This window comes from Ochlerotatus camptorhynchus, unplaced genomic scaffold (genome assembly GCF_037179485.1).
Source record: "Ochlerotatus camptorhynchus isolate MF236.1 unplaced genomic scaffold, CSIRO-AGI_Acam_v1.1 ptg000158l, whole genome shotgun sequence".
NCBI lineage: Eukaryota > Metazoa > Arthropoda > Insecta > Diptera > Culicidae > Ochlerotatus > Ochlerotatus camptorhynchus.
In genome coordinates, this window is record NW_027040648.1 from 916,461 (window position 1) to 929,389 (window position 12,929).

The window sequence follows — 12,929 nt, forward strand, 5'->3', positions numbered from 1 at the left end:
AATTCGACTCGGGCGTGCGGTTTTTCGGACACGGAAAACTTGGCAAGGCTGCAGAGGTGTTTGAAAGGACACGCGCTTGAGTCGGTACGGAGTAGGCTGCTAATGCCAGCTGGCGTTCCACATGTTCTCGCTACTCTTGAGACATTGTACGGCAGGCCGGAGCTACTAATTCACGCGTTGCTGCTGAAGATTCGAAGCGTTCCGGCACCGAAACAGGACCGACTCGAAACACTGATTGGGTTCGGTGTGGCAGTGCAGAATCTTAGCGACCATTTGGAAGCCGGGGGACACGAAGCGCATCTTAACAACCCGATGTTACTGTTCGAGCTGGTAGAGAAGCTTCCAGCCCACTTGAAGCTGGACTGGTCGTTATACAAGCAGCGTTGTATAGGAGCAAACCTTCGCACCTTTTCGCAGTACATGCAGACGTTGGTGCGAGCAGCGACGGATGTGACATTGAACTACGATCCAAAACAGCAGCCGCAGCAGATGCAACTACGGGGAATCAAGGAGAGGAGCAGTAAGGACAAGAACTTTTGTGGGGCCCATTGATCTGAAGATTCAAGTCTGCTGGGAATCAAGGACGAAGCGGGAGAGAACACGACGCGTCCACCTGGCCCAGCGTGTCTTATTTGTAAAAATCCGGAACATCGGGTGAAGGACTGCGCTGAATTGGGCAAGAAGACTGTCGATGAACGCTGGAAGGTGATGCAGCATTTCAATTTGTGTCGAATTTGTCTTGGAGCACACGGAAGGCGTCCATGCAAGTCACGCAAACATTGCGAAATTGAAGGATATCAACGGCGGCACCACCCATTGCTGCATTCCAGACAAGATCAGTTGGACATCAAATCAAGCAAGGGCAACGGCAAGCAGATCAACGGCAAGGCGGAAAAGAACGAGAACAGAATAGGTTCGGAGGAAGTGAAACCGACTGGATCTAAATCCCTCAACCAATCGACCGTTCCCAATCATCATTACAGTGAGAAGACGACGCTGTTTCGTATCATTCCGGTGACGCTGCATGGGTGCAATCGCTCCGTGTCAGTGTACGAGTTCTTGGACGATGGCTCGGAGAAAACATTGATAGACGAGGAAGTGGTGAAGCAACTGGGCGTTGTAGGAGAACCGCAAGCACTGTGTCTCCAATGGACAGCGAATGTAAAAAGGATGGAAGCTAATTCGCAACGAGTTACCTTGAGAATTTCGGGTCGTACGAGCAATGTAAAACATATTTTGTCCGATGTTCGTACCGTGAGCAAGCTGGATCTGCCAAGGCAATCGTTGAGGTATGCGGAGTTAGCGAAAGCATTCCCTTATCTGGATGGCTTACCACTCGAGGAATACGATAATGCACTTCCTCGTATACTTATTGGGAACAACAATGCCCGTGTCACGTCGACGCTGAAGCTTCGCGACGGTCATCCAGGAGAACCAATTGCAGCGAAATCACGATTGGGATGGACCGTGGCAGGATCGCTCCGTGCAAAAAGCGCATAACTTCCACGTCTGCGAGTGCCAGGATGACGATGCTGCTCTACATGGGCTTGTGAAGCAATTTTTTTTCGGTCGAAAGCCTGGGGCTAATGGAGGTGGAGAAACTACCAGACGAGTCAGCCAGCGATTCGAGACGGGTCTCTTATGGAAGTACGACAGCTTCGAGTTCCCAGACTGCTGCCCGATGGCCGTTCGGCGACTCCAGTGTTTGGAACGGCGCATGCTGACTGATCCAGTAATCGGTGAAAGTGTGAAGTGACAGATTAGCGAGTACCAAAAGAAAGGGACATCACAAGGCACAAGGCAACGCAAGAAGAGCTCCACGATGCTGACCCTAGACGTACTTGGTATTTGCCGTTAGGTGTCACCATCAACCCTAAGAAACCATCAAAGATTCGCATCTTTTGCGATGCGGCTGCGAAGGTGGATGGAATTTCCTTGAATACGAGGCTGTTGAAAGGTCCGGACCTGCTGACTGCTTTGTTGGATGTACTATTCGGGTTCCGGGAGAAGCGGGTTGCCGTCAGTGCTGATTTAAAGGAAATGTTCCATCAGCTTCTGATACGATTCCAAGACCCAGTTGTGTATCTGATGGATGTCGTGACATTCGGAGCAACTTGCTCACCGAGTTCGGCACAGTATATGAAAAATCGCAACGCCGAAGAGTATCCAGAAGCCGCCGATGCAATAGTCCGGAAACATTATGTTGACGACTACCTGGATGGCATGGATAGTGTCGATGAAGCAATGAAGTTAGCGCTTGAAGTCCGGCACGTACACTCACTCGGAGGGTTTCATTTGCGGAACTGGATATCAAACTCCAAAGAGGTTCTCGCACGGGTCGGAGAGAGTGATCCCGTCCTTGAAAAGTGTCTCCTTTGGGATAAGAACGACGATGCGGAACGCGTGCTTGGGATGTACTGAAAGCCTGAAAGGGATGTATTCACCTTCCTAACGACGCTGGTAACCACAACGGACCATCCTACCACAGACAAACAGACGTAGCTCTTTGAAAAAGTTTTTCTTGAAAACATAGTATCTCAAAACATAGGACCTCAGTAACGACATCTCTCGGGCCTCTCGCGGAAAACAAGCTTGCTCCTTAACTCGCAAACAATATTGCATAAAAGATCTATAGAATGTATAGAAACGTCAAAGTGATCCGATGCCAGCACTGCGGCGAGTAGTTCGCGGAACTGATAGTATTCAAATCAACCGTTAAATGCGTTAACGAAGATACACAATGAAGTTTACGTCTGTTTGTCTGTGATCCTACCAAGCGGCAAGCGCTGAGAATTGTGATGAGCCTTTTCGATCCTCTCGGATTGCTGAGTTTCTTCCTCATCCATGGTAAAATCTTGATCCAAGAGATGTGGAGAGCCTAAACCGAGTGGGATCAACCGATTCCAGAGAAGATACTTTGGACAAAATAAATATTCCACGTTGTTACTTTCTTCAACATGGACGCGAGTGGCGCTGATGGGGGGGAAAGTCTAAGGTGGCTCCGTTAAAGGCTCTCTCCATTCCACGTTTGGAACTCATGGCACCGGTAATCGGTGTGCGTCTGATGAAGTCTATTGTCAACGGACATTCACTGCTGGTCGAGAAGGTGGTATTTTGGAGTGACTCTAAGACAGTGCTGGCCTGGATAAACTCGGACCATCGGAACTATCGGCAGTTCGTTGCTTGCCGTGAGGGAGAAATCATATCCAAATCGAAAGCGGAGCAATGGCATTGGATATCTACCAAGAAAAATGTTGCAGATGAGGCGACGAAGTGAGGCAAAGGGCCATGCCTATGCCAGAGCGGCCGCTGGTTCCGTGGAGAAGATGATTTGTATCTACCAGAGGATCAGTGGACTGCGAATGTACATCCAGTCGACGAGACGACCGAAGAATTGAGGGCGTGCATGGTGCATCAGGAGATCAACGTTCCGCATCTCATTGATTGGGATCGGTTCTCAAAGTGGACGCGCTTGTGCCGAGCGGTGGCGTCCGAAGAATTTGCAGCGGATGGTGAAGAAAGAAGCACAATTGGACGGATCATTGACACAAGAAGACTTGAACAAAACGGAAACAACCATTTTGCGTTGGGCTCAACTAGAGCGGTTCCCAGACGAAGTAGCGACTTTGACAGAGGTGTATGGGAAGCAGCCAAGGCGTCAGGTTCCACTGGAGAGAAATAGCCAAATTCGCAAGCTGTCCCCTTATCTGGATGAAGTGAGCCTCATACGTTCCAATAGTCGAATTGCCGCAAGAACGTTCGACACCAAGTTTCCAGTAAGGCCTACCGAAGGAGCATCGAGTAACACGTCTGCTTGTCGAATGGTACCGAACGGCGAGACTGTCGTGAATGAAATAAGCCAGCGATTCCACATCCCGCAGCTACGAACGGTTGTGCGCCAGGTGGCGAAAGAATGTACGTTGTGCAAGGTGAAGAAACCAATTCCAGCAATACCCCGGATGGTTCCGCTTCCTAAAGCTAGGTTACAGGCATACGTGCGACCGTTTTCCTACGTGGGAATCGACTCCTTCGGGCCGATTGGAGTGCGAGTGAACCGAAGTACCGCCAAACGGTGGGTAGCGCTGTTTATGTGCCTGACAACACGTGCGGTGCACCTCGAGGTCGTTCATACACTTTCGACGGAATCCTGCAAGATGGCGATTAGGCGTTTCATTGGACGCAGAGGCGCACCCGTCGAGATCCGAAGTGACAGGGGAACGAACTTCGTGGGCTCCAGTAACGAGTTAAAGAAATAGATGGATAGCATCGATTGTCAGCATGCTAGGACGTTCACCAACGCGAACACGAAGCGTCACACATGGGCGGCGTATGGGAGCGATTAGTACGGTCGGTTAAAGTTGCCCTCGCAGCAATGGACACTACACGTACCCCGAACGAAGAGATTCTAGCAACGGTACTGGTTGAAGCAGAGAGTGTGGTGAATTTTAGGCTCCTGACCTACATTCCACTGGAGAGTTCACAACAGGAAGCCCTAACGCCGAACCACTTCCTTCTCTTGAGCTCGAGTGGCGTGGCGCAGACTCCGAGTACAATTGCTGATCCTAAACAGGCCTGCAGAACCGACTGGAACCTTTGCCGAGTAACGATGGACCAATGTTGGCGCCGGTGGGTGTGGGAGTACCTTCCGACCATCGCACGACGCACCAAATGGTTCGAGGATGTTATGCCAATCGAAGTGGGAGACTTGGTCATGCTCGTGGAGAAGAAGACTCGCAATGGGTGGATTCGAGGACGCGTAGCCGAGGTGGTCGTAGGAAAGGATGGACGAGTACGTGACGCGGTAGTGCAGACTGCTGACGGGATGATACATCGTCCGGTGGCAAAGTTGGCGCTTTTAGACGTTGCAGAGAGTAAAGCAGGACCAACCTTACGGGTGGGGGAACTGTTGCGGTAATTCGCGCCAAACCCCCTCGGACAGTGAAGGCGGTTAAATGACCAAACCGGTGCCATAACGTTGAAGAAAACAAACTGACAGCTGGAGGAGTGTCTTTGATAGGCGACACCGAAAATGTCATGCCAATTTTCTTATAATGTTTAGAATCAAACCAAAATTTTAGGGTAGTTTTATACATACATTTACTTCAAAAATCAAAAGAAAAGTTAATCGATGGAGCCTTGAGTGTAAAATTGAACGCATTTTCGCTTGATGCCCTCCATCAAAGTCTTTACAGTGTCATCCGGTACCAGTTTCTCAGTTTTTTTTCCATTTTCTTAACATGTCCTTCTCGTCTTTGACTGTCTTCTTGCTCTTCCGAAGTTCCCGCTTCATTATTGCCCAGTACTGCTCCACCGGGCGCAGCTCCGGACAGTTTGGCGAATTCATGGCCTTTGGAACAAAATGGACAGAATTGGCCTCATACCACTCCAGGACACTTTTAGAATAGTGGCATGATGCCAAATCTGGCCAAAATAGCGGAGCTTCGTCGTGCTGCTGCAAGAACGGCAAAAGGCGCTTCTCGAGGCACTCAGATATGTAGATCTCGCCATTTACTGTGCCCTTTGTCACGAAAGGCTCACTCCTCAGTCCGCAAGAGCAGATGGCCTGCCAAATGAGATATTTGGAGGTGAACTTCGACATTTTCTTCTTCCTACATTTGTCGTCCACATCGAATTGCTCTTGCCGGTGAAAAACTCCAACCCCGGAATTTGCTTAAAATCGGCTTTTATATACGTTTCGTCGTCCATCACACAGCAGCCATATTTTGTCTGCATCTTCTCGTAGAGCTTCCGTGCCCGAGTTTTAGCCATCGATTGTTGCCGCTCATCGCGGTTTGGGAAGTTCTGTACCTTGTATGTATGTAGTCCAGCTCTCTTCTTTGCATTCTGGACGTAGCTCTGCGACATGCCGATCTTTTTAGCCAAATCACGGCTTGAGACGTTGGGATTTGCTTTAATCATCCGCTTCACCTTTCCCTCCGTCTTTTTGTTCTCCGGTCCCGGTTTTCTTCCAGCTCCTTTGCCGTGGTCCAACGTCAACCGCTCTTGGAACCGCTTCAACACTCTGGAGACGGTTGAATGGTGAATGTTCAACATTTTTCCCAACTGCCGGTGCGACAGGTCAGGAAATTCCAGGTGTTTGGAAAGAATTTGTTCTCTCAACTCGCGTTGGTTCACCTCCATTTTCGTTGAATCGAAAAACACGACTTCGAGTTTGACAGCATGTACACAATACACATCAATGAGAAAGTGTGCAAAATTTGGTTGATTTTTACCCAATGGTAAAAAAGTTATGCCCTGTTGAATGTGTCGCAATAATTTCGTGTTCGCCCTTTACTAGGAAGAGTAGACAGAAGAATCGCAAAAGAAGAAAGAAATAGCAATTCATGCTGCTAAGAAGGCTAGAAATTGTTAATTTATTTAAATTGTATTAATTTAGTTTATATACCGTGAAAATCAGTTGGAGGAGGAATAAAAGGAGTAAGGATATATCAATGTGAGTATTTTTTAAGGAAGAAATAAATATTTAGTATGTATTAATAAGGAAATATAGCTTTTAGTGTTCATGAATTGCACGCCGAATGTGATTCCTTTGTCTGCTGAAAAGATTTCCGAACACTCCTCCCTTCCCCCAACAGCCTTCCAGAAAAAAAAACCTGATAGCAGTTTTACCATCGTCAACGTTTCGATCCAGGGGATAAGATATGAAATCTTCAGCAGGGCTACTTTTAGATTAGGATCGTGATACCTTTTGCGATGAACGGCAGGCTTAACTTGATGTTCTCTGAGAAAGACCAAGTCCAAAAATCGAAACGTTTTAATTAAAACATCGTAGTTTTAACCGTACCTTAGTTTTAGCACAAACGAAGTAACAGACGACTAACTGGCGAAGAGATCAATTAAAATAATGTGGTTCGCTGTAATAGAATTTTCTTAGAAGCTTGTGCCACCAGCCACCAGATGGGCTAGTATTTTTGTTTTGATTTGAAAATAGTTGATTTTGTGTGCAATATGATCTTTGACAGTGTGCAAAGAGTGTATCATTTTGTCATTTTTTTTATGCATTTCAGTTTAGAGTAGAGTGAAAGAGATAGAACCAAAACATTCTAGCACATTTAGTGTTGCCATGTGGTACAATCCATTAGTAGTGTTGCCATGTGGTACAAGCCAGTAGTAGTGGTGTTGCCATGTGGTACACTGAAAAATTGCAATAGCAGGTGCGTCACCAAAGTTTTCGAGCCGCTCCGTCTGTCACTTCGTTTGTGGTTTTAGTTAGACGGAACTAAATTGTGTGTGTATAACAATCAGTGTCTGTTTTTATCATTTACCATCACACGCAAGGAGTATCGCTTCAACCCAGTGTAGATGAATTGCGTTTGTTTTGAAAATCTTCGCTGTTACCTACGAGCGGAATGAATAAATGAGTTCAAGAGCAAATTTTCATTATGTCGTAAGTAACATTCGCACCAATCCGAGAAAAATAAAGTTTTGTTTTGATGACCGAAAAGTTATTCCTATTTCCAAGTAAACACATATAATCTCATAGTGATAGCAATGTTTAACATATTTAGCAGGGTTTTAATCATACAAATGCAAATCGCTAGCTTTCATGCTAAAAAATACTGGTTTTTGAGTCAAAAGTTATTATACGTCGTTTGGTGGCCCCTATTGTTACTTAAGTCAAAGTGTATTTACCAGGATATTCGGGAGAATTATCAATTACGTCTCCTTACGTGCAGCCTATTCATCATTTTAGGACCACCGAACAAACAGTTCGATTTATTCACTTTAATAATGCGAAAGCGAAACGACGAACGTACACTTTTCACGGGTTTCTACGCGCTGTTACTTTTAAGTCAAACGGCATCTCCATAGAAATTGGGTGACTTAAGTAACATCGAAAACTATTTTGATCGGAAGGTGATTACGTCAAAAAGCAATTTGGCTGGCAAATAAATTTAAAAATGGGATTTGATCCTATATTCGGACAGTATATAGTGTAATAGCAGGAGAATCGATTGGCACTGATAGCTCGACTTTGTTTACCTTTGTTACATTCGACGTAATGAAAATTTGCTCTTGAGTTCATTATACATCAACGAGTACACGTTTGTTGATATTCTCCAGTGCTTGATTATCCAACCCAAAATTGTCAAAATCAGAAATGATCCTCAAAAGCAAAATAATCAAATTCATTTTGGGTAAAATGATTATTTTAAATACTGTCGACTTCAGAACCTAAAACCGGGATTTTATCATCAGTTCACCTTGAGGCAATAATTTGCCATCGGTTTGTGTGTAAAAATTAACACGACTCCTCCTTCAGCGCTATATTTGAGTAAAATGAAAATAATCATTTTGCATTTGATCCTCAAAATCATCCCCACCAAGATGAAGACGAATATTAATATTGACAACAACGGAGGCGATAATGAACATCCAGCCACGAACGAATGAAGAAAACGAGAAAAACAAATGTGGACTACGATACTCAGAGGTTGCCTTGATCAAGAGAATGTTGTTATTGTCAAAATTCAGATTCATGCATGTAGTTGATCTATCTGTTAAGGTTGTCTTCATTTTCAGCTATATTGAGTGTAGAAGGAATGATTTTTATCAGCACTGATTACAATCATGGTCGCTCCTTAAAGGAGGCGCATAAATTTGAAATAGTCGGGCGCAAGTATGAAAAATCAGTTAGTAAAGAAGCTCATCATTTACCATGACAAGCACTGATTACTCGGTCTTTATAAATATTGTCCTACTGATTAAAGTCTTTATATAGATTTCCGTTTTCACTTAATATTAGTCAAAAGATTAAGAATAATCACACGAAAATACTCACTATACTCCGGAAACGAGTACTCGATCTCAATCACGGCCGGCCCATCGCCGTGGGCCAATATGCTGAACAGATGCTGATTGGTGAGACCAATCGTCGAAATGCCATCGATCTGGTGAATGCGGTCGCCCGGTGCCAGAATGTCCGCCGCCGGCCCGTTGATGGACTCCACCACCGGTGGATACGAGAGGTCCAAACGCTCTGCCATGGAGAAAAAAAAGGGAAAATCATCCAATAAAATTTGCATATCTTTCGACGATAAATAAAACAAATGGCATGGAAGGATTACGTAGCTGGCAACACTACAGCTATGTAACCCATTTTTGACAGTTAAACCTCGACATTCGTATTTTTTTTTATGAAACTCGATTCATTCTATGGGAAACTCATCCGCAGCCAGCTCCAGTCGCATTAATTGGGGAACTTTTCAACGGTCCTGTTTTATGCACATTTTACGGCATCCATGATCCGCAATCCGCACGCAACCCCTTCCTGCATGCTGTTGTTAGGCAACCCCTTCGCTCTGTCTACAGACGCGCATCGCCCAGATTTTCGCTTTATGGGATATTTTGTGGCTGCCATCCGCCCGGCGAGATGCATTCTGAAGCATCTTAATTGGATTAAACCAATTCGTCTTTTATTGGCGGCGAAAAATCCCACTCACTGACTGACGACGGTGGCGGTGGCGACGGCGCTGACTGCTGTTGCGGTCCTAACTCAAATTAATGACCTCGTTAAAGTGAATAAAATACGCAATACAACAGCCAAATATTTCGCTTCCCCATCTGAATTGGAGAGAGCGGCGCAACTAGAGCTCATTCATCACCCACCCCCCCCCCCCCCCCCCCCCCCCGATTCGGATTCGGTGTGTGTGTGTTTGGGCCCACTGAGATTTGGAAACTGTACTAGAATGGATGCGTAAACTTTCAAAACAGGAAAACGGCGCACGACACTCACCTGTGAGTATGATCCCGAGGGACGCTCCCTGGTCGCGTGGAATCGAAATCGTTGCGTAGGTTGTTCCGCGATCGGCCGCCAAGCCGGAATCCTCGGACTGGGCCGGACTCATGGCCCGATCGATTGCTGCAATGAGCAGAGAAAAATAAAACAAAATTAATGATCAATGTAAACCGAGCACCACTAGATTTTTTTTTTTGCTATCAACAAACAACGGTGCTGCTGCTTGCGGGGAATGAGCACGTGTTGGAATTCCATTTCGAGTTCGAACGTGTTAATTAAGAGGCGGAAAATATACTTTCATGCTTGTTTGTTTTCATTTTTCCAATAGAGTGTAAATTAGGTAGTTCTGTTCTATTATTGCAGTTGTGAAAAATGACAAACTTCCATACGTTGGAAAATCAATATTGGTTTCCATAGATTCCACACACTTGGCTTTGGCTTGACTTTGGTTGCCGTGGCCGAGCTCGGGCAGAGTGGGCCATGTGTATGCGTTTGTTTGCAACAATTTACGACGGGATCGTGTTTTTTGACACCCAGCACGCGTGTGTGTTCTCGGATTGGAGCGTGGAGAAGGAATTCGGTCGTGCTCGTATTGGGGAGAGCAACAACAAAGTATGCGCGGAGAAATGGCCACATGGTAGGAAGAATCCGTGTCGCAGGAGGTGGGTTGTTGTAGAGCATAATGTTTTTCGTGAATGTAGAATGAAAACAACACTAACTAGACACCTTTAGTTTTACAGGGACTAGGCAGAGATGGGAATGGGGACGCACGGCACTCGGCGGCAGCCAGTTCGCTCGTCGCTGTCAGAGTCAATTTGTTTTCGAATATTTCCACCGTCGTCGGCCGTCTGGTGTGCCTTCTTCCGTCGGACCGATCTAAATAGCGTCCCTCCGAGCGTCTCTTCTTCTGCGGTTGTGGTTAATTGATAGGAGGTAGATGTTTTTCACGCAGTCCAGTTGCCTTTTTGTGTTTACTTATTTTTCTTCTTCGTTTTTTTCTTAAGTTACTGTCCATTTACGAATCAATCGAAGTAGGCGCCGAGTGAAAAGTGATTTCGGAAGGCCAAGGTGACTGTTGTATAGAAGAGTTTGAATGCATTGAAGGGCTGCCATCTGTCAAAACAAACTGGGCGCCAACGGATTTTTTAATTTGTATTATTGTTCGTGTAAGCGACGGTTACCCTAAAGGCCCAAACGCAATGTGGGCGGAAGCGGAACGGAAACGGAAAGTTTGACAGTTGTCACTAATGACATCAAGATGCCTAACCGAAGTCGATTTGATTCTAACTAGTTTTCAATCCGACAATAAGACTTACTTAGATCGGGCTTTTCCGCTGCCGTTGCCGTTCCGCTTCCGCCGTCATTGCGCTTGGGCCTTAACCCAAAAATAGGTGTAACCGCGGCTGAAAGTCTCCTTAATAAAGATATAAAAAAAAAGGTGTAACCACTTGATGTTTATTTTTCAGAATTTGTTATTTAAAAAAAAAAACCAAACCTTCCTCCGGTTTGGCCAGTCTGTCCGATATCAGCTGAGGTGCCTCTGGAGCATCGTCTTGGTTAAGATGGTTAGGATCTGGGATAGGATTCCACTGCTTGTCGTTTTGTTTCCTCAAAACAAAACTGTCAAACCGGGTTTTGGCAACCCATTACCAAACCATTATACAAGCAAACAAATTCAGTCTTACCGATACCGATTTTCTAACTTACTTCCGATTTTTGAGTTAGAATACCGATGTACACCGATTTTTTATTAATAATCAAAATGATTACTGCCTGCCCGCACTGAACTGTTAGTGGAAACTATTGTGAGAGACTTTTAACTTTCTGAAAATTAAAATTTTTGAGCCTGCTCTGAAAAAATATCATCTTCAAAAATTCCTTATGCTTGATACTCCTTCAACTAATGCTTTAATTTCCTCGCCGTTTTTGGTTACCAAGGAGTCGAGAAACATATGATGGCTCATCCCAGTAATTTCTGGAAATCGGGAAATACTTTTATACAGTGGAAAAATAGATCCATAAAAACGTTAATTTTGGAACTTCCTGAAATTTCTTTAAGCTTCCCTTCGAAATTTCTTCCAACTTTCCAACCTAGGAATTTCTGTCCACCTTACCCTGTAAATTATGTTACGATTCCTTCCGGAAAGCTATTTCGACTTCCCTTGGAAGCTTCTTCTGGCTTCGCTCGAAAGGCTATTCCGTCTGCTCCAGTCAGCTTTTTTTTTTCAACTTCCCCGGAACTTCAGAAATGCTTCCAGAGTTTTATTGCGGTTCCATTAGTTTCAGGAAAACTTCAGAAACTTTTCAGAAGTTCTGAAACTTCAGAACAGTTCGAACTTTTGGGTAGGTTCTGATAAATTAGACAGTTTCATCTACTACTGTTCATATCCGAGAACCCGAAAGCCCAGAGAACTCCAATGAACTTAAGGAAACTGAAATATTTTGGAAACTTCACAAGCCCAAAGAACTTCAAAGAAATATTATGGTTTTCAGGATACTTCCATTTGTTTTAGGGAAATTAAGATAACTTTAGGGAATCATTAGTACATTTAAATTCAAAGAAATTTCTGCACCTTTAAATGAGTTGCAAGAAGCTCAGGAATTTCCGAAAACTTCAGTTAAGATCCAAGAGGTAAATGAAAATTTTGGAAAGGGAAGGGAAGTTACATGAACAGAAAAAAATTGGGAGAACATTTTGAGGGAAGTTCTGTGTTTTTTATCGGCAGTTTCGAGACCTTAAAAAAATAGGGAAGATCAGATAACTTTAATGCAGATGTTTATTAATTTAAAAAAAAAGCGCTAAGGAAGATCCAGGGACTTTCCGGTAGTTCCATAATAATCAGGGAATTTACGAGTACTTCGAGGATGATCAGAGAACTTCAAAACAACCCCATTAACTTTAGGAAAATTGCAAGAACTTTCAAGGAGTTCCGAAGAATTATGGGATGTTCCGAAGTGCAATTCAGGAATATTCCGAAAACTTCAGGAACATTGTGGGATTTTCAGGGGAATTTTATGAATATCAGGAAAATTGCTGGATCAATAGAGAATGTGGGGATCTTCAGGGAATATTGTGCTAACATCCCCCAGGAATCTATTTATTCCAGATATTTCCCCCATCTTCTCCTTAAAGTATCTTTCGACTGTTCCGTAATCCCTCTGGCGTCCG

The 12,929-nt window shown here is 44.7% G+C and overlaps 1 protein-coding gene across 1 annotated transcript in view; it reads right to left on the reverse strand.

Annotated features, from left to right (window-relative positions):
• The window catches only part of Grip (Glutamate receptor interacting protein), a 121,137-nt gene that overhangs the window by 21,974 nt on the left and 86,234 nt on the right, over window positions 1-12,929 (reverse strand). Inside the window, exons 3-4 of the mRNA XM_065222155.1 lie at window positions 9,758-9,883; window positions 8,804-9,001 (exon numbers count right to left, since the gene is read on the reverse strand). Of these exons, the coding sequence (XP_065078227.1) occupies window positions 8,804-9,001; window positions 9,758-9,883 (324 nt within the window). The remainder of the gene's footprint in view (window positions 1-8,803; window positions 9,002-9,757; window positions 9,884-12,929) is intronic.